The following is a 26,878-nucleotide window of genomic DNA, read 5'->3' as shown; positions in this document are numbered from 1 at the left end:
AGACTGCATTTTAAATGAAACGAAGAAGGAAACTCAGCCATGCGTGTTTCTATGCAACAGTTCCTGTCTGTATCTAGCTGTACATTTTAGAAGCTGTAGTACTGGTAGCTCTTGCCGGTAGATGGAAGCACCTGTACTATCTGGATCAACTGGGACCATCCTGTAAACACACTGTGGATAAATTAATATCAAAACAGTTCTCGGAAACATTACATTTAATGAACAATTTATAACATATGTATTTCATATTTCACGTACAATTTTGGAGTAACGTTGAACATTAAATTTTACTTCCCGAAGGATAAACTACACCAAATTTAAATATATGTTTTCTCCATTTCTAAACCAACGGGTTTCCTATTCCACGAAAATACTTTCACCACAGCATCCAGAGAAGACACATATGTAGTTGGAAACAAAGTTCCGGAACTTAACACTTTTCTCAAGTTAGAAAGTTACAAGTTAAATTCATTCATACAATGTAAGTGTCGAAATTATTGTTGATAATGTTACTTCTGCTGCAAAAATTAACTATTATAGTTACAGCTTCTTAATTTTAAAAGAAACAAGTTACAGTTAGAATTCCTCCAACTGCGTTACTTGTAACTACTTTGAGTTTGTATTCAAGTCCACTTTTTGCACGGATAGGCTAATAGAGACTGGACATACAGTTTTTTTAAGTGGGGTCTAAACCACTGTTCAAAGTACCTCCACCGGGTATCGAACCGGGTCTCTTGGTTACAAGGCGGCGACGTTACCACTACGCCATCAAGGAGGTCATTGTAACTAGTTACTTCCAAACACTGATTAATTGTATACGTGGTAGCAACGTTAATATATCATATTAATTCAAAGAGAAGTCGACATGAAATTGCAACCTCCCCAATAAGTTCTTCCTAAGCTATTTCTATCTAATCAAATGGTACGGTTCTAGCTTTATTAATTCCTGAGGTACCAATAGTGGACATATCATATCCATACACACAAAAAAAACATTGTGCTCAACAGGTAATAGCACTATTTTCACAAGCAATTAAACCCATACGTTCTTGTATTTTTTCGAAGCAGTTTATTACGACTCATAAATCTCTAAGCACCCTCTGCATCGGATTTTAATTATTTCTGACAAATGTCCGCCACTTATTGTTGGTTGCACAGCGCCAGCCATGGATCACTGGAATGGTCTAAGTGGTTTCCAACCACACACCCATGGCCAGAGTGTTTTGCGAACCTGCTTTTGCAACATCAGTGCAAATTAATTACATTAATGCAATTTGCAACAGAGTAACAACAACAACAAACAAAAAAGTTGAAAATGTATCGTTTTTGGTTTGCGATTCATATTATCGATCCGGCGTGGAGTTCTCTAAAATTGAATCAGAATGTGCCAAACGCCGCCTGTAAGTTATTGCGAGATATGGGTCTCTTTTGTGCAGAAAGTATTGAATTACAGTAAACGATGCAGAATTTAGTGTGAGTAACGCAATAATATCCAGTAAGAAGGGAGGAGCAGTGAATCACTCTTAGAATTGCATATCCCCACGCATTGGCTGTTCATAAACCCATAAAGCAGCGTCGATGAACTCGATTCGTTGACAACGCATCGCCCAATGTATAATGGACATTTCCACTCAATTTTTTTTACAACAATTTTAAAAACTACACCCTGGAAAAATGACCCCTGCAAGTTCTCGCGTGTCTCTGCGTCCAGTTTAAGGCAGAAACGACACTTCCAAAGTTGGGAGGCTAGCGTTGCGCTGAAAACAAGCCGCCGCCATGTTACTACGTCACTCCTTAGGGAGAGCTCGTTTGTCGTCTGCTTCGAGCGTCCAGTTCCGGATGGGTAGCCCACGGTGAGCGAACACGTGCAGCAGTTTTACAAATCTGTACCGATTTAAATAATGGAAGAAGGAGCGATAGGAGAAAGGAAAGCTATGCTTTGTAATGATCATTCTTCTATGAAATATCCGTGCTGCTCACGTGCAAGATTAATGAAAGGGTTCAGCTGCGTGTGTGTTCTCAGGCAATGCGAAAAATATTGCTTATAAAATTGGTTGCTGACACGACACTCAAAAATATTTTTTAAACTTATATTTATCGATATTTACCGTAACCTATGTAGTGCAAAATAGGAATTTTCACATTCTTAACTTTATTTATAAAGCCTATTTAACTATCTTTTCCATAAAGCAATTTCAGTTTGTGTTCCATTTCTGTTACGCAAATTATGATCAAACATTTTTGTGCAGATAAGAGAAAACACACTGAGAAGATTACATTAGTTGCACAGTACATATCTGTACTTAGTTTATGTATAATTATTACAAGGAAATAATGTGTATAACCATGGGCGTATTTAAGGGGGATTCAACGAGTCCAACCCCTCTCTTTTTTGGTTCACTAAAATTACCAGTTTCCTTGTTCTATCCGCTTGTTCATAAAAAATTCCTTCGGACTTATTTCATTCTCTTAAATTAGAGACGTATAGGACGGGCTACGGATGGGAAGGAAATTTCGTAATTCCACACACCAGATGGGACTGCAGACCAATATCTGCAATTTCCTGATAGTTTCGGAATTTCTGCGATAAGAAACTGCATTGAGACTATCAAATCAGTTATTTTTTCCCCCTCGAATCATATTAAAGAAATTTGGTTCTTAAAAACGTAGTGACAGAAGATGAACAGAAAAGTATCAATACTTCGTGACTACAAACACACAACTTTGTCGGGTCCAACATCCCCTCCCCCCATGCTCCCCAACAAGCCTCCGGCCAGCAGTGTCCTGGATTTTCACTTACGAAATAAAGCAACTCTAATCATACCAAAAGTTGATCCATCCCTCTCCCCGTGAACTATATATACGCCCATGTGTATAACAATATCCCATACTGAAATGGTACGATATAATTATTTTGAATTTTGTACTGCGAAAAAAGCCGCCTCATCTCGTTACCCCGAACGCATTAATTGGTTGGTTCACAACTTCACCACTAAGGATCCTATCGAGACGAGACATGGCAGCCTTGGTCTCGTTCTCGTTGAGAGTTGTAAATGTCTGTCTCGTGTTTATTTGTAAATGTCTCATTGACAGTCTCGTCTCAGTTTATAAACATCCGTCTCGGTTTGGAAGGGCAATTCTCGTTCTCATCTCAAGTCTAGAAAAATATAGAATTAACAACGTATGCAGAGGCTTATCATTATAAATACAAAGAAATCCTTTCTTAATATTTTTTTTATTATTATTATTATTATTTTTGACTCCTCGTTTCGACGGTACAGCCCTCGAAAACTAAATATTATCCTGCTTATATATGCAAACCAAACTGCTGATTCAGAATTACCAGGAATGAACTGGCGTTGTAATTATTATACACAAAATTCATGATTTATCTGAGGAAGTCGCATGTTCCAGGTTTGACTCTCGACCTGGGCATGACTGTTTCCTTGTGAGTGACATTTCATTGAACTGGAAATTTTTACATGAGAGGATGTTTGCTCAAGACTTTGGGGACAGCTAGGGGGATGCTTCTATTGTTAATGTCAGTGTTGCTCACGAGACGAGGCATGTTCCGTCTCGTCTCATAAAAGGAGATGGGACAAGTGAATGATTTCGAAATGAGATGGGACAGAAGAAAAAGTTCGTCTCTTATCATGGCAGGTTGGGTGATACTTAGATTGTGCAGTTGGTAGTAGTGTGTGTGTGGGGGGGGGGGGATGTACTCCTGCACCCCGACTTCGAATAAAACTTGTAGTTATTCATCTTCATTGTAGCGATTAGCCAAAAGTGGGAAGAAATGTGATGTTAGACATGATAATTAATAAATAAATTATAATAAATTAACCATGCGTTCTCATCGTTGCGGTTAAACAAAGTGAACGGAAAAGCGACGTAAAAGTAGGCTAAATACAAAAATTTGCAATATATATATTAACTGAAGAAAACTGTCATTTACTGCAGGAAATTGAAAAACTCACCGTACCTTTTTATACCGTATCACCTCTTATATTGCAGAAATTGGCGGGTAAACCAGTGTGTTCTACAAGTATTATCTTAAAATTTATGACGAAAATAACTGTAATTCCAGAAAAGGCATTCCTATAATATTAAGTTCTTGCCAGTCAGAACTAACCTATGTATTCGCAATGAACAAGGCTGTTCACGTGTTCAGCCATTGACTGTTACAAGGTTTGCTTTGTCACCCTAATGGGAAAACCCTCCACCGAGTGGCTGAATTATAGTAAATACTACTATACTGCTAGGGCATAATTCATCTCCAAGAAATGGAGCACAGATTTTTGCACTGGAAGTTGTAAGATACTTGTTTTACACAGTAGCAAGTGAATTTTCTGTCGCTTCCGCGGCTCATGCTAAGTTGTCGGGACGAGCAGAAGCCCCGCCTGCACGCATTTCTAAGTGATGACGTCAGAGAACCTCCTGTCTGTGGAGAGGACGTTTTCAAATCCGTGACGTAGTAGGTGAATTTCAGCGGTGTTTGAAGGCGTGTTTCTCGAGAACCGAAACAAATATCGCCGAGATATTTTGCACATCTCATGTTTGTGTCATTATCTGTAAAATGAATGGGTTTAAAACGTTTTTCATGTCAAAGTGGAAATGTCCATTGAAGTCCTGATTCGAACGTGTATCTGGTTTCGAGCCAACACCTGTTATTCTGAGAAGTACTGTTTTCCCTCTTACCTGCAGTGTTACGTTATACTCCCAAGGTCTCCACATTGTATAAAAAAAAGACTAGTACAACACAAAAACACAACCAAGCAAAGATAACCGCGACCTCACGTTATGAAATCTCTAAAGAAATTGAATTGGCCACATCTCAATTACTCCACGTGGACTTGACAAGTACTGTCAGTTCCTGAAACGGACGCTATTGGTGGGAGAGGTTTGAAGGGAGGATATACTGGGTTCCACGTGGACTTGGTTGTCAGAGGGAAACTTATCTTTCGGAACCATGTTTGAAGTAAAGTGTCGTTCGAATCAAGGCTTCCAACTTTAAAACAGCATCGTATGGCTTTCGCGACACGGACTTCAGTTTCTAATATGATTTGTTCTGAAACTAGGATTTTGTCTTGAGGGAAACTGAGACTTGCACGTCACGAATCTGTGACCTACGGTTGCATACACACAGGGTAAATGAACACACACACACACATAATATGCTGATCGAGACATATATGAACACTGGACAACCAGAGATGGGGAGGAGCACCATGCACAGACAAAATAAAATGAGAAAATACCATGAAACAAAAACAGAAACCGGATTTAATGTTAATCTCATTTCCATAAAGTACTTAAGTAGAATGCGGGCACTTTCTAGTGGTACTCCCTCCCCGGCCCTGCTTCATATATCCCTCCCGTCACATGTCCCTATCGTGGATTCATGCAAGGGTCTTTCACGCCGTTCTAATTCCACTGTTCCAGCAGCAATATGCGAAGCTAGGAGCTATTGCCCTCTGCCGCAAACACCCTGTACTTATCTTCCATGAAGGCGCAGTTTTCTGGTAATCATTATTTCGCTCCGTGCCATGAATAGTCATGAGGATAAAATTAAAACCTTAGGGGGGGGGATGTTTTTGCGAGCCGAGTATGAGACCTTCCACGCCTTCGGCTGAAAAACATGAAACGGCTGCACTTGAAGCTGGAGAAGTGCATTGTAAGTGTGAATGAGGAACTAGATTTCTGGACAAGAATACAGGGTGTCTCAAAAGTCTGCAATCCAAGTGCGTTTCTTCAATTTTTCTCTTTCCAGATAGACGAATAACTAAGTGAGGACGCATCGAGGTCATTCTGCTGATTGTTGAAAGAGGAGCTCAACCGTTTATATCCGGACCGGGTGAGAAAACGTGTTCCAAGAGACAGGAAGCGTGGACAACAGGCTTAAAAGTGGTCAGCCAACGATTCCCACCGACGAACAGACCAGCACTGAAGTATTACAGGCGTACGTTATGAATTAACTAGCAGCTTCTAGTATAAAACTCATTAGGATTACAGACTTTTGAGGCACTCTGTACTATTGCACTTGATTATTCTATGCCCCTTTCCTACTACCGCGTTGATCCGGTCGTTAAGCTGTAACTCAGGTTTGAATCTCTGGTTATGGTTTTCCTCTTGTTCTCTCAAAACCCGTAAAATCATGTTAAGTCAAGGGCGCAACACCCACCGTACATCCTGCTGATTACGCTTATGGTGCCAACTCATATGTGTAAAAGTTCTAATGTTGAGAAATATGTACTACAGAGAACCGATATACGAACTGGTGCAACCAGTTAAACGTGGTAAAGTAAATGGTAGATGGTAAATGAGGCCTCCCCGATGACGTAGTAACGTCGTTGTCTTGTAATCAAGAGGTTACGGGTTCGCCCGACTCAAACGTTGAAATAAAGTAACACGTTAATTTCTTGAACATTAACGGTAACGAGTTTGCAGGCAAAGTAACGACAAGGTGGAAAGTATCGAACTCGGTGCTCAAAGATTGCATCTTCAGATAACTTCCCGCCTAAGTGAGAGGAACATCCGCAGATCCACACTTCGTGATAAGGAACTTCTGTGCAGAGAAAGTGTGAGTACTGTAAGGCGCATTTAATTTTTTAGCTTCCAGAAATTAAATCATGCTACTTTTGCACTCATAGAAGGATCCAGAACTTTTTCCTAGGAGTGGCACAGAATTGCAATTACATCCCCTCTCACATATCCATAATCGGACCATGGGTACTCGCAAGAGTGGCCATGGGAGAGGCATGTGCCCCTCCAGCTTAATCAGTCAATGTTTGTACTCACATACAAACAAGTAATATCTTGTTACCCTCGAACATGGAAGTCTCTTTTCCAAAGAGGGGCAAGCAAAGTACTTTTCCAGGGGAAACGAGGCATTAATAATGTTGCCCCTCTCAAAATAACCGTCACTCAGTTTGAAGCTATCATGATTCTGCAATGCTCTTCTAATAATTAAGATAAATTACTATGGCAATAATATATGTGAAACATATAATTTTAGGTAAACATTCATTTTCGATGGGAGGTCGTGACCCCCTTTGCCTCCACGTTCATGCCCTCGAGAATCCTACGAAGTCCCAAAATACCGCTCTATGACTCTCAAGGATCAGCAGAGACCGACCTGCTCCCAAAGAAACCAGTTTGCTGTAGACATTGTTCGCAGCAGAGAAAAGAGCAATCAATGCACAACGTGCACTCGACGTTCGACACAGCGGTTTCTATAATGGCATCTCTTCACTCGGACAAAGGTCGATGATCACAGAGCGCGGGAAATCGATCACACGCGACTGCAGCGCCAACTGCGGGCATCGGAGAAAGATGTGTTCCAGTGTTTGCCCATTCATCTGTAACAAGTTCTATACTATACACAGGTTTCTAATCAAGGAGAGTGCACATTTGCAAACATCTCACATGTTTACTTAGGTAACATTGTGTACTTCCTTGGGTGCATTCCTTGTTTTATGTCACGCAGCGGACCTATCCATGTGTATTTTGATAAATATGCTTTAGTTTGACGATAGCCAATAGATGGCTCTTCACACATGATACTAATAAATTTTATAAAAGATGCAAGATATCATATTTTTGTGTAAATTAGTTTTCACTTTTGTAATTAATGTTTTGATTGCGAAATTTGGAAGGTTTAGAATTGGCGGCACACACATTTGTAACACTACTAGCACATGTCTTTAACAAGTCTCTATTTAAGACATGCGAAAATTAATACTTTGTCTTTCCTGCTTACACCTAAGGCCCTAAGTCTCCTCAACATTAACCATACATTCCTCAGCCTTCGTCTCTTAAGGCTACCAACATAATCTTAAATGTTAAGATTAAGTTGTTAGCTTTAATATGGAAGACAAAGGAAAGTATGGCTTGTATTGAAGAGAACATTATCATCTTGGGTGTATGGAGATGAAGCAGAATAGAAGACGGATGAGAGTTGGCTAATCTGTGAGATGCTGAGGTTCTTTGGAGCTGTTGCACCCAACGAGTAAGACAATACCACGCTGTACTTTCATTCACGAATGAGATGACGGGAGTGTTCCCATTGCACGAACGCGACCGGCGAATCCTCCTGACTTGATAATACTGGTTTCAACTCTGCCGCCCACACGTGCATATGGGAGCCATCTTTCACAAATACGACGGATTGACAAATCCTGATTTATGACCTAATCAACTCACAAATATCTTAGTTTTGTATAGTATTTCTCCTATTTTACATCACGTTCGTATCCTTACGTTGAGCCCTACGATGAGGATAAGTAAAGATTAAATTGATCATGGATCACCCATTCCAAGACGAAATTCAAAGTAAGAATCTTCAGTGGCGATATGGTGTGTTGAGCATTTGTTTTTAAGATCAAAAGAAAGAAAGAAAAGTTCACCTACTCGTTATTTTTTTGAAACAGCAAAAAGAAACAGGCTTTGTGTGTGACAATTATTTAGCTATATCTCTAGAAGCTAAACGGTTTTCAGAATTGTTTACCTTGCTACAATGGAAAGTTTGGACATCAATGGTGTAGAATTGGTTATGATGTATGAAAATACTTTGCAAAAAAAGTAATGTTTTTTGGAAATCTAATTGACATAGTAGAACGGACAACTACAATGGGTTTAAAGGACAAAGGAAAAACCACAAAACCTCATTGTAACAATTGAAAAGAGAAAACAGTAGGAGTGAATGAGCCTTTTCATAGCTCCAATTGTTCCCATACATTTCATTTTCTAAGGAAGGAACAGATCTCAGGTTCCCTTTGGATAAAAGGAGCTAACCTTGAAGGAAAGACAAAAAACAAAGAACACCGAAGACAAGGGCACACGGACAAATAAAAACACAAACCTCTGAAACTCCCTTTCTCTTGATTTTTTCAAGCAAATGGAACGGATTGAAAAAGGGGGAGGGAGGTTGAGGATGTCTCTGCGATAGTTGCTCCTTGAAAGAGGGACACGAAACGTTCATTTTATTTCTTCTCTAAGAGAGAGGGAGGAGGGTATGGACAAGGCAAACGGGGTTGGGGAGAGATGGCAGAGACACAGCAGAGAAATGAACCTGAGTTGAGGGAAGTAAGCGTTAATACCCAGGGGAGCACGAACCTTTTTGCAAAGGGAGCAGACATTTCTGCATCCTGAAAATTGTTTATCCTTCCTCCTCAACAGTTTGGGAAGGCAGGGCGCGAATATTGCTCCTAGTTTGGGCAAACGATGCAGAGAACAATAAAATATCAGATTTGCCGTAAACCATGAACATATTTCAAATCTTATTTCACAATATCGTGTACATATATTCAAAAAATCGATTGAGGAGAAAACTGAACCAGATAACACCACGCAGGGAGAATTTCCCAGCCCGTTTCATGTTTCCTGTGGCTCAACCTGGCCAGCTCTCTAACTACAGCAAACATATTACCTACAAATGCACTATGAGTTCTAATTATGCATGCAAATTAAAAAGCAGTATTTACATCACTGTAAACGTGTTGCTCCTGTTTTTTTCGAGTTATTTTTTAACCTACTTCTACTTTCATACAATATCTTATTTTTAAAATATACTAACTATTTTTGAACGATCAATATTTACAAATCAATGATAATAGTCTGCTCCTGTGACAGTTTTACACCAAGCGTCTTCAGATTACCCTCAATGTAATTGTCCTGTTACACTAGGTGTTATCCTCAATCTAATAATAGTCTTTAATCAAACTTCCTCGGTTTACTAGCAATCTAATAGTCCTCTTGCATTTATAATACTAAGAGTATATTCAATTTATTTATGCTATTCTGCCAAGCTTCCTTAATGCTTCTTAATCTACTTCATCCCCTTCATTCACGTTTCCTCGCAGCATTCTCTACCTACTCCATCCTCTTTATCCACACTTCTTTATATCATCCTCAACGTACTCCATCCTCTTCATCACGTTCCTTCATATCATCCTCAACGTACTCCATTATCTTGATCCATGTTTCTTCAGATCATCTTCAACTTTCTCTATTCATTCACTCCAAGTTTCCTAACGTCATCCTTAGCCGACTTCATCCTACTTCCCCACATATCTTCAGATGATCCTAAACATTAACTCTTCGTCGACTCCTAATTCCTCATCTTCCATCGTATCGCCATTTATCTTTCCTTTTTTATTCCATATTTTCATACATTCTAGCATCCTCGTATCTGCGCTAATATAAAAATACTGATTCTACATTTGATCTTACACACCAACTCACATCTTATTTATCGCCTATGACTCTTATTGGTAGTGTCTTTATATCTCGCACACAATGATGTTGAGTTAAGGCTGTATGCCGCTTGTCAATCCATCACTCGTTGATTAGTATTTATGAAAACCTCTCATTTTAACAGCTACTGGAACAGCATATTCTGGTTTTCCTGAATTAAGAGCGATCACCAAATTAAGCGAATGGAAATTGCAAGATTTCCATTCTAATATAGGAGATTTGCTATGTCTGTCATTACCTTCATTTGACGCTCACTACGTTTCCTAGCAAATTACCACCTCATTCTTTTTGGATCAAATTCTGCACCGTAGCGCCAAGATACAATCTTGCAATTTATCAATCAGGGGCCCATAATAGTTGCCAATTACTGTCAATCCATGTAGTTGGTAATAAATCATTATCACACCCTGCTTCTGCTCCAGAATTGACGCGCTGACCTTTCCAGCCGACGTGCTTTTCTGACGTCAGTGAAGTGACGTAGACCCGTAACCTGATTACAGCTTGCATTACCTTAACTTGCTGAACCCACGTTTTCCTGCTACAAAGAATGGGCTTTATGAGGCTTTGATTTCGGAAGTATGTTGCTATGATATGTTTTACTTTTAACACAGATCTAGAATGACGTTTACTGTATTGACGTTTACTGTATTAAAAGTAACAAATTATTCTATGTATATTTCCATTTTGATTATTTTTTACATGTTTTTTTTTAAATCTCGATGTAAATCCGACGAGGATGATGTGAAGAGAGGAAGATATTATTGGCGTCACCCAGAATTCAATCCTTTTGCGTGGTAGAATAATATGCTATCTACTCAGGCCACTAAGATAGCATTTATCAGTAACTAATCAATAAGTGGACGGGTGGAACATGACATACAGTGCGCTCACAATATAAGACAGAGCAATCAACTGATATAGTCCGTAATAATTAGCAATTTTCAAGTTATGGAAACTGGGTCTAGGTTGGTGCCGGACATCTTGGTGTAGCCATTTTGGTGCTAGGTAATTTTGGTGCAACATACTTTCACCTTTGACCTCTCCGGCATTCACTTTCACCTTACAATAACTAAAAATGATGAATGTAAGTTACTTTCTCATCACATAGAAAATGGCTTTATTAGTTAATAGTTCGCATAGTGGGAATAAACTAATTCATGATTGCTTTTCGTACTTAAATAAAAAGGCCAGGAATTACAAAGTGTACTGTCGTGCTCACTGAAGAAGCAGTGCTAGGCCCGCATCTACACTGTAAATAGTGAAGTTGTAAACTTTGTGAACGAACATACTCAAGGACCAGACGTCTGTAGACTAAACTGTACAGTGAAATGAACGCACCAACATGTCCGGCTCCCATGGAAAGTTACTTAAAACTGAATAAGGATTGCTACGTGGCATCCAGAGTAAATACGATGCAGTCACAATTCAAAATTAAGTTCAGGCCTATCCGATGACGTAGTGTAATTTGAGAGCCGATTGACCTGACTACGCCGCATGAACTGAATCGCACATCTTTATCCACAATAAACTGCTCCATCGAAAGTAAGACTTTCCTTGTATCCTAACAAAAGTACAGCATCCCTGTTGATGAAAGGTTCCAGAAGAGAACACTCATAAGTAAGAAATACATATTTTACTTACCTTATACCGCCTCGCGACGTGTCGTAGTTGAGCATGCGTGCCCCGTGCTTCCAAGTGACGTAATTGGAGGGATGGGGGACCTGACTAATCACACACTTAAGTTCAATAGTGCTTCCAGCTTTGTAGAATTTGTCTTGAATTGACACTCCTCTCTCGTCCACTATTTCCACCTTCGGAACTGGAAGAGAAAGAATATAGACATCCTAAGTTGAAGAAAATATAAAAAAGAAGATTCAAGTGTCCGAATGAGAAAGCAAATATCAATGAACTGGCTATTCAAGACCTTAGAGGGAAAATTAATTTCCTCTCGCTATCAGAAATATCTACTTCCCTTCCCTCCGCTATGACAGTGGCAGCAGTGTTGCCGGCATCTGAGGCTACAATCTCCCTTTCTAAAAGGTAAAATTCCCCCTCTTCGTCAATTTTTCCTTCACCTGAAAAAATCATACAATAATAATAATAATAAGAAGAAGAATTTTATTTAAAGTACTGAGAACAATTAAAATAAACCTTATACAGCACTATGTCACAAACAGTAATATCACAGGATTAACTCACAATGTTTTTTTTACAGTAAACCTCATCTTATACCTAAAGATAACATTTTAAGGAAAGTCATAGTTAAAATCATGGATTAATATTTTTAAAAATTCACCACCATTTTTCAAATTTACTGATAATAATGCACCTTTCTTGTTTTGTATTTAGGAACGTTATATACTATTGTATTTATAAAGTATTCACTATCAATCCTATTTCACAAAATTTTTTGTATCAATACATTAATTTTGTATTTCCTTCTTGAGCTCAAGGTTGTTAAATCAAGTATCTCCAACCACTCAATATAATTTAGTGATATGTAATTTTTTTTTCATTTTCATAAAAAGCAACCTAATAATTTTTTTCTGAATTGATTCAATGTTCTCGGTGTGACTATTTGCTGCTACGTTCCATAATTTACTTCCATATTCCACTAATGGGCGACCCACAACTATAAATAGAAACCTAAAAGTTTCCATTCTATTAAGGGAAGTCCAATTAAAAAAAAATATATGAAACCTAAAACCTTCTTAGCTTTTTTACAAACTTAAATTATGTGTTCATCAAATACTAATATAATAATACTAATAATTCTATTCAATTCTATAATAATAAAGTAGTGGTAAATGAGCAATGTTCGTATATATGAAAAATATTAACCAAATTATTCTCATACGTGTCAGCTTCTTCGTTACTGGGTAAAGTGTACCAGCTTTGAACCCTGGACAGATATGAATGTACAATTGGGCTGCGGTAATCCAGTCGGTAGGGCGTCTAACTGCCACGCGAGAGACCCGCGTTCGATTGCAGGGGTGGGTGATCTATGGTCGGATTTTTTCCTGCCTTCTCTCAGCATAAAGCGGCTCTGGGGCTCACCCAGCCAAAACATCAATGGGTACCTAGGGGCACCACTGGGGGGTAAAGGCGGCCGGAGCATGGTGCTGAATACATTACCTCCAAAATGGCCGAGATCGAGAATATGTGGGGCTCTACCCCGACATACTCTAAATGTGCCTTCATGGCGCGGTGCTATATGCGCGAAGAACTTTACATTTTCTCCGTCATTCATCCTCATTATCGCTATTATCCGCAGATGTACAGAAGCGACGCAAAATAAACAATAGAAATACAGGCTTGAATGGAAATAAGTAGCAGCAAAAAATATTGATGTGAAACTGGAACTCAAAATTATATGTAGTCTCATGGCTTCAAATTTTACTGCGTTGTAATCCATCCTACTATACAATCATATAGTCTCTATTTTTTCTTTTCAAGTTATTAGCGAAGAATACGTTAGTCTTGTCGTATTAACAATACTGATTAATCTGTCAAGTTTTTAATTTCTTTACTCTCGTAATTTGCGAGATGTCTTCTAGTTTGATACTAAAGTTGTTCACGGTTATATTTCGTAAGATTACTGCTCAATCCTTACACGTCTGTTTGACCTGGTTGAGGATAATGTGTACTGTATTTCACTTTCCTAGAATGACGAGGGTTATGTTAAAAACCAAATGATCGATTAATAACTTTATCCATCTAATATCGAATGCACTTGAGTACAATGTTTACGAGAAAATGACTAATACCATCCCAGGATGTACATACGAGTTTGAAACAAAACTTCACTTCTTTTATAACAGCAATGCTTAATCATACACCATAATGTTTAGGAAGGCGCATCAACTTATTAAACAAGCAAATTAATTTGAAGATCAGGAACTAATTATCTGGTAGAACATAAAAAATATCTTTACAGATAAAATAATCGGCATTAATTGTGAGTATTATCGACACTTTGATTTAAAACGATGAGAATTTTGTCGTTAATGCCATCTCTTGGGAAGTATTGTAACTAGTTATTAGTTTCCGAACGCTTAACTCGATTTTGGTAGTCGCCGAAGGGGAAGTGAAGGGGGCAATCCCTTTCCTTGGGTGGATCAATGGGCTTTTTTCAAGTATGAAATACAGGAGCTCTATTTTTCCGTTTTTATGATAGCACGTCAGGCTCTGGGTGTGCCATAAAATCTTGTTCATATTTTACGCCCCAAAGCAATTGTAACGAGTGTCCCCTAGGGAACCCATATGTTGTAGCTCAATATCAGACTTCATCTCCTAAATCTTCCGCACTTCGCGTCGGTTGTCAAGCAACCATTGGGGGTGCTTTTACAACAAATTTTGTACAAACCAGCATGCCATAATTCTCGTGAATTCAGTGCAGTTTTAAAACTGTCCTTAAGATTTGAACGCTACAGGTCTCTAACTAATCAATCGGTGGTTATGTTTGAGCGAAAACTCACTCTTATTGACTTCTTCAGGCTTCGGATATAACATCAATTCTGTCAGTGCCCACACAAGCAAACATCCTCTCCACGTAGCATATTTTATGCACAAATGTTGCAGCAGAGAATAGTCCTGTGTGAGGGGAAGGAGTCAGAATTATGGTGCCTTGATCAGGTGTGTGTATGTCTATCCGTTTGAGTACAAACACGCACAAAACTTAGCTAAGAAAGTTAAAAGTTTTCGTAACCAATTGCTTTAGTGGAATGATTTAATGAGGAGCAAAATAAATCATAACAAATACATGCAAAAGTTACATTTTGAAAAGAAAACAAACACATATATTAGTAAAAATTTGAACCTGAAGAATGTAGAGGAGAAAATACAGATAGAAAATCAAAAGAGGGAAAGAAAGAAGTGTGAGAGAGCGATAGAGAGAAAGAAGGATAGATGCAGATAGAACGGAAAAAAGAGAGTGATCATCATATTGAGACAGATATAGAACAATAGAGATAAAAAGAAAGAGAGATAACGGTAGAGAGGAAAAGAAAGAGATGAGACGATACAGAGATACAAAAACATATGGAGAGGAAGAAATACAAAGAAAGAGAGAGAATGAACAATAAAGAGACAAATACATAGGAAGGGAGAGCGAAAAAGGAAAAGTGGTGAGAAAAAGGAAAAGAAAGAACGATAGACAGACTAATACATAGGAAGGAAGAGATAAAGAAAGAAATAAAGAGAGAAATAAAAGGAGAATGAAATAAAAAGAAAGAGAGGTAAAGAAAGAGCAAGGAGGATAGAGAGAGACAAAACGAAAAGAGAGAATGAAATAAAAATAAGGAGAGGTAAAGAAAGCAAGAAGGATAGAGAGATACAAAACATAGAAAGAGAAAGAGAGAGAAATAGAAATAAAGAGAAGAAGAAAAGAGCAAGAAGAATAAAGAGAGAAAAACATTGAAGGAGAGAGAGAGAGAGATAGAAATAAAAAACAGAGAAAGAAAGAACAAGAAGTTTAAAGAGAGATAAAACATAGAAAGAGAAAGAGAAAGAAATAAAAAAGAAAGAGAGGGAAAGAAAGAGCAAGAAGGATGAGAGAGAAAAACATAGACAGAGAGAGCTAACGAAGTAAATAGAAAGGAAAGGGGAGAAAGAGTGACAGCGGGGGAGAGATAGAGAGAGAGGGAGGAGAAGAATAGCAAGAGGAGAGGGAGGGAGAGAGATAGCGGGAGAAGAGAAGATAGCGAAGTAGAAAATAGAGAAAGAGATAGAGCAAGAGAGAAAAAGTCTAGTTGATTAACGAACAGAATAATACATCGTGAACGTTTACTCATATTGGAGTGCAGATTTCACTAGACAAAACTCTCCAGTAGTAATCTTAAAAACAACACCGAGATATTCCAGAGAGTTGGTACGTCAAGCATATACGAATCTGTGCAAAGCAGAAGGAGCTCTCTCTGACGTCATCCCATTTCAATGGGTTTGCTCGATTCTGTTTGCACGAACTCTCCAGCACATACACACTAAGCAGTTGCTTCGACTCCATGAGGTAATAGGAACGGATTCTGTTTGCTTCTGCCACTCGTCCCAGAGCTAAGCGTATGATCACAATGTAAAGTCTGCACCAGAGAGTTCATTCATCTTTAATGACGCATGCGCAAGAAGTTTCTTACATCACGCAAACATGAAGAGGTTTGCAATTAAAAATAAAATTAACGCCCACATACTTTTTAAGGAACGTTCCAAATTAAACTTTGTAATGCCATTTCGAATACTTTTGAAATGAAAAGTACAGGGTGGCCAACATGAATCTATAGCCAAAAAAGGTGGTAATAACCAACTTTTATCATGATAATGATTTGATGTTGTTGCCAGGGACTTTTTGAGTGACTGTTTTTGTTTATTCCTACAGGTTGTTGAAACATTCTACAGATTTATTCGCTGAAAACAACTAACACTCCGTTTTGTTTGGGTACAATTTTTCTTGGACCACCCTGTAGAAAAAGACTAAGATTATAATACAATTTTAAGTAGATATGCTCGCTATACATTTGTTAAGAACACTAAAATCTCAGACGAATTGGTCTCTGACGCACGTCTGTGACGTTACGTAGTTTTAGTGGTATGTCAATTGAACTATGGGGATTCCATAACTGAGCCTCTCCAGACTCAGGTTTGAATCCTGGACCAGTCTGTATTTTTGCTTACACTTCTTCTTAAGGTTGGAACCAGTGGCGTGAGTAGACTAAAATTTCTGTAAGTGGTTCTCAAGGGTACTACTGTACTCTATATTAAAATTTCAAAGGGTTAAACCTCAGTCCACCATCTTGGAAAGCCTTTGATTGAAACCCTTCAAAAAACTAAATTCCCGGAATAGAACAAATATGAAAATTCCTCCACATAAGCATCATTTCTCTGTGTGCATTCTTTGACATCTTCGTTCCTTGGATAAAGTTTTCTTATTGAAAAGCCTACTTGCTGAAGGGAAAAACTAAAGCAATACAGCTCCGAGGAGAAAGAAGAAACGATGGATAAGCTCCAAGGTAAAAGAGGAAATCTGGCAAGTACATCTTGCCAATCTCGTGTTTCTTTGTGGAAACTCTCTCTAACAGAGAGCGCAGACGTAAAAGAGAAATTGGGGGAAGTCCCTGAGATATCAAAAACTTCGGGAAGAAGTTCCATTCCCTGGTTGAATGCCGCCAACACAAGCCTTTGCCGAAATTGCGCCGTCTGCCTCGTGAGTTTGCTCGCAGATGGCGTCACCGTGCGCCGCGTGCACAACAGCTGCTGAAAAGAGAAGAGAGGGGGAGGATTTGCAACGTTTCGCGCTTGGTGCTGGAACGTAAATTTATGTTAAGAACTAAGCAAGGATCAAGGTGTGTAATCGTAACTTTCAGGTTCTGAAGGAGTTAGGACCTTAGTTTACACGAAGGAATATGAATATGATTTAAACAATCAAGTTCCTCTGTTGACAGCTACAAGGGGAACTATACTTCCCACGCCTGGAGAACTTACGGAGAAGCTTGGGTCAGGACATGAACAAAAATGGGCACTCACACGGACACACTCAGTTATCCACAGAATCGGCTACGTCCATGGGCGTTGGTTGGGACGGGGGCGTGTTGAACCTGTCCACCACCACTCCCCTGGGAATTGGTAACGTTCATTCAAGTTACAAAAAAATAGAAAGCTTGTTATTTTTATTGTTAATAATAGAAATTAAATCCAGTTAGTATTTGAAGAGAATAACCAAACATAACCTACGTTAAATTGAAACAAAAATACTGTAAAACAACATAGGAACAGCTTGTTCCCATATTCCAGCATTTAATCCAAATAATAAATGAATCCGCAGTGTCCAGAATTCCAAAAACTAGAGTTTTATGCGAGAGGTCGTATAAAAAACTTTACGACGAAAACTTTCCATTAAGTTTAATTTGTTTGTAATGATGCGTGTAAAATTAATAACAAAGAACAATAACTATTCATTTAAGTACATTAATTGTACGAAATCTAAAAATAATGAAACACAGTTGTGATGGAGAGGAAAGTCCCCCCCAAGGATTCATCATCATCATCATAAACATGAAGAATTCTGGGCCTCCCCGATGGAGCAGTGGTAGCGTTGTTGCCTTGTAATCAAGGTGTCCCGGGTTCGATACCCGGTGGAGGCACAAGTGGTTCGGATCCCACTTTAAACTGTAGGTCCATTCCCGATTAGCCTTACTGTGCATAAAGTGGACTTAAAACAACAAATCAACATGAAGAATTCTGGTTAAAAGTTTATCAGAAGACAAAATACTGGTTAGAATTGCGTTTAAACGAAATATGTCCAGATTACAACATCGTTCAAACCAGAATAACGGTTTGAATTATGCCTGTTTTGAAATTGTCGGTCACAATACGTAAAAATATTACGTGCGAATGTGTGCGGCGATGATTATACCACCTGGAAGTCATGCTGATAAATATCACAATTGCTAGGTATTGGCACAAAATGGACTTTTCTTGTTGATTACTGGATTCCCGCTTTCGCGGGGATGGCATATACAAAGGGCGTTGAATAAGTTTTGCACAGATGGTTATAATATTTTTATTAGCTGCAATATGATGATGAAATTTTAGGTTAACATACTTTGATCATTTGGCTAGAAGACCATGTCACTCAGTGTAGCCTTCATCTGCTGTGACGCATCTCGTCCAACGTTATTTCCATGCCTTGAATGCACTTTCGTAAAATTCAGCTGGCTGACTATTACACCATTGTTTCACACAAGAAATGAGTTCCTTGTCACTGTCCAATGTTTCTCCCCGCAGGTGGGCTTTCAGACGACCAAACAGGAAGAAATCCGAAGGAGCCACGTCCGGACTATAGGGAGGCTGAGGGCCGACTTTCCATCCCATTGTCATGATTTCTTGCTGTATCATCATGGCTGTGTGAGGCTTGGCATTGTCATGATGGAGTTACGACGTGCTCTCCAGACCAAGAGACCGGAGATGCAACGTAAGGTCATGAAACTCCATCATGACAATGCCAAGCCTCACACAGCCATGATGATACAGCAAGAAATCATGACAATGGGATGGGAAGTCGCCCCTCAGCCTCCCTATAGTCCGGACGTGGCTCCTTCGGATTTCTTCCTGTTTGGTCGTCTGAAAGCCCACCTGCGGGGAGAAACATTCGACAGTGACAAGGACCTCATTTCTTGTGTGAAACAATGGTGTAATAGTCAGCCACCTGAATTTTACCAAAGTGCATTCAAGGCATGGAAAGAACGTTGGACGAGATGCGTCACGGCAGATGAAGGCTACACTGAGTGACATGGTCTTCTAGCCAAATGATCAAAGTATGTTAACCTAGAATTTCATCATCATATTGCAACTAATAAAAATATTATAACCATCTGTGCAAAACTTATTGAACGCCCTTTTATAATTACATACCAGGATAACAGAGCTGAGAGTGTAAATTGAAATATTAATTTTGTAAGGTGAGTTAAAATATAGCCAAAATAGCTGGGACATATTTCCAAAATGAGATAAGAGGTCACATACTATGCAATTAATACCGATGTTTAGATAACACCGTCTGAAATGTACATGATATAAACAAGCGATGACTACCGATATTCCTGTAGTTCCTTTAATCTCGGAGTTCCGCAGAGGAGACCTCGGGAGAGAGGGAGGTGTTGGGGGAGGGAGAGGAGGTGGAGCGGAGGAAGGAAATATGAAAATTTCTCTCTGATGCTCCCAAGGCTTCGTTAATGATTTAGCATCGACGAAGCGCACCATCTGTGCCTGGAGCAAGCCGACAGAATTGCGACAGAACTTGGGGTTTTGGAAAAGGTGGGAGATCAAGCTGTAGATCGGGGGGACGATTAAAATTCATAACGTTTTTCAAAAGTAAAGGGAAACTAGTATAAAAGCATTGGACACTGGAAAACGAGACATAAAGAACAGAAAGTCAAATGTGGAAATTACGACCAAGATTAAGCAGAAACTGAAATTATATGGGAAGATAAAGTCAAATCAATAATGGATTTAAGAGATCGTATTATGAATATCTTGAATCTAAACCTGTGTCTGTTCTTATGCCCCTCCCCCTAGGTCACGTTAGGTAAATGATATACTATATTTAACAAATGGGTGACTTTTTAAGACACACACGTAAAGAATCCAGAGGTAAAACGTGATAAGTCACATTTTCCTCTATCTACAAGAGAACAACTTCAAACTCTCAAGGCTCACTACGTTTCCCCTGTATACAGTTCTTAAACTTTCACATTTCTCAAGACTAACCTAGATTTTCGTCTCTAAAGTTACAACACACAAAACTACACTGACGAAGCTATTTAATGCCATCGAGAACAGCAAATCGATAAGATAGGACTCATCATGTTTTCCCCCTATACTCTTGAAATGTGGATCTTTCTTCCATGATGAACATCCTGGACTACAATCATGCAGACTGAATTATTGATTTTTAAATTATGAGCACGTCAGCGCATAAGCTAATTGTGCCAGCCACACAGTAAGAGGATACGCCCCAAAGTAAAACAAAATTGAGAACCGGATTGTAATAAGAAAATAAACTTGTATGCTGAAAATGCCCTCAATCACTTTCTACAACTACCACCATCGTAGGCTTTTTATCAACAGCTAAAATATACTGACTCCAAGGATAAAATCTCCATACCCTAGTTACAAGATGAGGCTGAAAGGAGCACTCGGAACACTTTAAGGACAAACACAGGATCACAGAGAGGGCTCTGGGTCCAGACATCAGAGCCTTGTTGGCCTGCAAGATTTCAGTACGTGAAATGAAGCTTGATTCTTGAGCGTCTTTTCACCCTTACGTGCCGCATCCTTGCAGGCTCTGGCGCCTAGTATAATCCTCTGTGGATCTTATGCTGTGTCCCGTCCATGTGATTGTCCTCTCATCAGTTTCATATGGCCTCCCCGATGGCGCAGTGGTAGCGTCGTCGCCTTGTAATCAAGGGGTCCCGGGTTCGATAACCGGTGGAGGCTCAAAGTGGTTTGGATCCCACTTTAAACTGTAGGTCCAGTCCCGATTAGCCTTTCTGTGCATAAATTGGACTTAAAACACCTCTCTCCACCGGGTATCGAAGCAGGGACCCCTTGATTACAAGGCAACGACGCTACCACTGCGCTATCGGGGAGGCCAATCAATCAATCATATAATCACAATTAATCATAACGTCATCGCCTTGTAAGCAAGGAGTCCTGGGATTCATACCCGATGGTTTGGCTCCCACATTAAAATTACAACGAAGGCAACGGACCATTAAGGTGATTACGTTGTGTTTCCTCATCTATTGATGCTACGGTTCGTACTCTTGCCGACTAACGCAACAGTACACGTCAACGTGTATGTACAGTCAAGAGAAAAATTGCCGTTGTTATGCCATCATTAAGGCATACCCTAAAATTCCCATAATTTATATTCCTTTTGGCAGATAACGCCAACACCGCAAGCTTGTTTCTAAGGACTACAATTTTAGCACAATTTTCAACAACAATTATCCTTAACAAAAAATGTCTCCTCCTGATGATACGAAAACATCAAATCTATACAGGGTGGTTATTAAATAGTCTGAACTATAATTCCGTTCAGAATTAATTCCATCAACAGTCTAGTTGACAACAAAACATGCAATTAATCCAACAGCATGCTTTGAAGTTTGGTGCATTGCTGCTTAAACCAGGTTAAGAGGCATAACGTCCTAATTATTAGGAGTACCGTGTCATTTCTTGTAGACACTTTCATGATGAAATATGAGCCCAAGACCATGTTGCACATCTCATATTTTCAAAACTTTGTCTAGGCTACCTAAGCAGTCTGTTAGAGCAGCTTACACGTAGTCTAGTGTTGAAAACAACACCCACCTATAAAAATTAAGGTAGCACGATGTGAAAATACACTGCAACAGACGACGTAGTTATTTACGTATTCTTGTGTCGCAGGATTAAGTAATCTCAAGTTGTCGTTCTCACGCAACTAGTCGCCAGGTGGGTAGGATTATCCACATTTGATAGCTTCCTGAGAATAAATTCGGCTTGAGTGTACTAACTAGGTGTAAGGTGAGGTACAGTTCCCCTGGACTGCACCATGTCATGAGGCATATATAGGGGGATGTGGGGGTAGAGCCCCACACATTCTATCGATCTCCGCTATTTTGGAGATGGTATGATCAGCATCACGCTCCGGCTGCGTTTACCCCCAAGGGTTGCCCCCAGGTGCCCAATTAATTGTGGCCAGGTAGGTCCCAGAGGCTGGGGGAATCTAGGTGTAATTGATGCAAACATTTCCAAGCTACATGTATAGAAAACCATACGCAGGAATGGGCCAATAATATAAAATTGGAGATATGGCTAAGTTTTAACTACTAACCAGTCTATACAGTATTGTTCCACTGCTATGGTTCGTATTTGCGTACAAACCCGTATGAGAATATCGATCGATAACTGGGAGAGATTACGTACTTTTTGCAAACACCAACGAAACAACAAAAGGTTACATGCACTGTTAAAAACAAGTTTACAAACGTGAAAGTGTGCTTCTCTTCAGCGAAATGCCATCCGGAGTCATGGAGATGAGAGCCCCTTTCCCCCAAACGCAAAAGCTCCCAGAATCATTGATAAATACAAAATTATACTGAACACGCTGGTGGTGTTGCAACAGTCAAAAGCCAGCAAGCATATGAAGTAGGCCAAATATAGCTCCAAATCCTCTTGCGGGATTAGTAAACACGAGCAACACAATTGCTCAGTTCAAAATTCTTGTCAGGGATTTCAACATGCTAATTACTTGCCCACCGTTTTCCTCCCTCGGCAAAACTTTCCAAAACAAACAACAGCAGATGTATACACAAACCTGTGTACACAGCAATGACCTCCGTGGACATACACGTGGGCCCGAAATTATTACAAGTCTCTTCCTATTCTTAAATCGTGTCTCTCAAGAGGCATTTGCGGGATTTCAACCATGAAAGGGAGTGTACGAGGGATGAAAGGAACTTAAAGTGCGATGGTCTTTAAAAGAAAACTTGTCAAAATGAAACATCTAGATTGATTGATTTCGTTTTATTTTACTTCGCTTTTCTGCCACTTTGGTTAATCGCGAAAATGAGTATGACTGATGATATCATGAAATTGATGAAAGTACACTCACAAAGACCACAGATGACCATCCAGGATTCAAACCCGAGATCCCTTGCGAGGCCATCTATTCGATCATTACATGTATTTCTGATACTTAGTTCTTTATTAAACAATCTACAATACTATACAAAATATAAAATTAGAACATTAACTTTATATACTTTTCCAATGGAACCTCCTATACTACAATCTATATACTCGTATATATATAAAAATGGATGTATGTGTGTGTGGGTGTGTATATTTGTTTGTTCCGGCATAACTCTCGAACGCCTGGAGCAATTTCAACCGAACTTGGTACACGTATCACTTGCAATCTGGAAATAAATACTGTGGGGGTAAGACATACCCCTAGGGGTGGGGTTGGAGGGGTTGACATGTAAAAATAATAAAAAAACGACCGATATTAAATTCCGCACAAACAGACATCCGTGACTCTATGCAATCCGCACAACGACAGTGTTTCTCGGGTTGTCTAACATTCAGGCTGTGTTCCAATGGAATCCATAGTTTTTGTGACACTCCCAGTGCGGTTCAACTCCAAGTTCATCACCTATCAGCATGGGGAGAGGGGGTGAAAAAAATGCCACAAATGACCTAGATTAGTGTCGAATTCATAGTTTTCGGAGTCGCTAAGCTAATTGGTGACATTCACGATCACATTTAAAATTAGTTACATTTTACAATATAGTTAGAATTCATTATTTTCCTGTCTAATACAAGATTGGGATAAATAAATACCCGGAAAACGCCCGTTAAACAGCTAGTTTAAAATAAAACTAGTTTCATAAATACGAATAGTTTTTCGAATGGTAGATTTTAACACAGAATTAGAATTTCAGTAATTTTGGTACGCACAAGTGATGGAAATGACTCAATCATGTCTCGGACTTTCTAAGAATGCTTCCGAATAGTGGCGGACCCAGACATGTTAGTACAATATTTTAACACGTGACATGTTTTTGGAGGAAAGTTGAGAAAAATGGATTTAGGTTTCTGATTACCGACCCCACCAAAATTGGGCACTTCACTGGTAACGAGACATCCTTGATACAAAGAACATAATTTTTGTTTCAAACCAACTTTGATTAAAACTGATTGGATTTCTAGGATAGAAACATGCGGCATTTGGTGTTGACCGTAATTCCACTCAGGGGTGTATGGGTTGAATTTCGCTGAAGGTACCCAAAAGTCGCACACACGTAATACACCCCAGTAACTGTAGCGTTGCAGGCAAACGAGGTTCTGGCGCCTGGGCTCACAATAATTCTCCGTGGGGCTTGCGTTTGGACGTCCAAATATGTCTGTGATTCCATCTTTACTCATTTAATCTTATCACTACGGCTCGGAGATTTATGTAAACAAATATTTTTTCTGCAAGTAGATATAACCTCGTTAGTGAGTTACAAATTCCGATCATGGTAACTGGAGCCTATATACCAAATTATATTTCACATAAAACACATATTTTCTATTTTTTTAATGTAAATACATATTTTTAATATTCGCTCATAAATGCATAAAATGCATGTTTTGTCACAGAAATTCCACATAAAATTTCATATCTACTTAAATTTTCTTAAAAAAGTAAAGTGTTCCCCTGTGCATAGCACCACGCCATGAAGGCGTATAGGGGGTGTGGGGGTAACGCCCCACACTTTCTTGATCCGGTCGTGAGTGTGGGTGATGTGATCAGCTTAAATTTACTTAAATTTTCTTATTTTTTTTAAGATTTTCCAGAAAGAAATCAAAGTTATTTTTTTTTTTACAGTCGCTGTACTTATTTTTGCATCTTACAGAGGGAAACATTTCTGTAAACTTAATGAACCAAGAGCACAATTGCTTCTCAGAAAATTCCAGTATGTCATGGCAAAAACAAATTCTGGCTTTAAAATGATGTGTAACGTTTCAAATGTATTGGACGGTAAATAACAAGAAAATTTTGGATATTTAACCCTTCAGTACACGGGTGAAATTGTAGTTACGTGACTGGACGGGTTGTGCCTGCCAGGCACCAAAAAATGTAATTAAATTAAAAACATATAAAATCTTTTGTAAATAAAATAGCTATTTGTTTGAACAAATATGTGTAATACTAATTGATACGTAATTATGGAAACATGAAAATCATGATTTTTAAGTTCTTTCTTGATTTTTATAAAATACTACCTGATTGCCCGGCGTTGCTCGGGTATCTATTTATCCCAATCTTCTATTAGACAGTAAAAAGGAATTCTAACTATAGTGTAAAATGAACTTGGAGTTAAACGGCATTGGGAGTGTCACTATTCATCTTAGCGACCCCGAAAAATATGTATTCCACACTAATATCGGTCGTTTTGCATGTCACCCCTTCCCACTCCCACCCCTAGGGGTGCCAGGGGTGTCGTGGAGTTGAATTGCATTTGGAGTGTCACTATTCATCTTAGCGACCCCGAAAAGTATGGATTCCACTAAAATCGGTCGTTTTCAATTATTTTTACATGTCACCCCTGCCCACCTCACCCCCAGGAATGTCAGGGGTGTCTTACCCCCACAATATTACTTTCGAGATTGCAAGTGATACGCGTACCAAGTTTGGTTGAAATCGCTCCAGGCGTTCGAGAATTATGCCGGAACAAACACACATACACACATCCATTTTTATATATTAGATAGATTAGATGCTTGTTTTACCTAAGGAATAATGCATACAACTGATTCACGAATGTCCCAACGCAATTTTCAAAGAAGTCTTTGAATGCTACACGAGCAGACGGGTTGTGTCTCGCAGGCACATAACGAGAACAATGCCTTCCCGCTCACTGACAGCTGATGGACTAACTTCACGATTATGAACAATTGACTCCCGGCAAGCGCAACGAAAGGTACACTGAGTGACACAGTTGTATCTATCTGCCATCTATTGGGGAAAAAACGAAAATTCAATTCATTTGTCTTGTTGCATGCTTCTCAGGCACAACCCGTCCACTGTAGTGTTAAGTGTGAGTGAAATATCATGCCTTAAGTATGCGAGGTTGAATTTGTGTGACGTGGAACAAACATTTTCGCAGTATAAGGCACTCTTTCACAACAATCGTTAGTCCTTTGTGATGAACAATTTAATGATGGCAGTTGTGGTGTATTGTGATTCACCATTATTGACCAAAACATGCTAATTTCATCTGGTGAGTAGAGCTGCTTTAAGCAGAAATTGTAATTTTTAGCACTTAAAAATGCATATTTTCCATGTTTAACTACATAAAATGTAATTATTTTCCATATTTTGAGCACATAAAAAATAAATATTTTTCTAATTTTTAGCACCTTGTAACGAACCTGAGCGTTTAAAGTTTTATATTTGTAATATATTAAGATTTTAAAATGGTTGTTACTTTAAATAATGTGCAAGCTATCACAGACAACTATAGTTAGAGTGATACAGTTGTGGTTGGAACTTGTGTATATGTTTAGAAATACGTCATAATCTGTTCGTGTTGACGTC

The 26,878-nt window shown here is 39.0% G+C and overlaps 1 protein-coding gene across 2 annotated transcripts in view; it reads right to left on the bottom strand.

The window, feature by feature from the left end:
- The window catches only part of LOC146003169 (zwei Ig domain protein zig-8-like), a 614,539-nt gene that overhangs the window by 57,683 nt on the left and 529,978 nt on the right, over positions 1–26,878 (bottom strand). For both annotated transcript variants that reach the window (XM_083141354.1, XM_083141355.1), the window contains exon 5: positions 11,896–12,073. In XM_083141354.1, coding sequence (XP_082997480.1) covers positions 11,896–12,073 — 178 coding nt within the window. The remainder of the gene's footprint in view (positions 1–11,895; positions 12,074–26,878) is intronic.

The sequence above is a fragment of the Lepisma saccharinum genome, chromosome 19, assembly GCF_977018435.1.
Source record: "Lepisma saccharinum chromosome 19, izLepSacc3.1, whole genome shotgun sequence".
NCBI classification, from domain to species: Eukaryota; Metazoa; Arthropoda; class Insecta; order Zygentoma; family Lepismatidae; genus Lepisma; species Lepisma saccharinum.
Note: the sequence above shows the minus strand (reverse complement) of the source record. Positions and strands in the feature narration are given on the sequence as shown.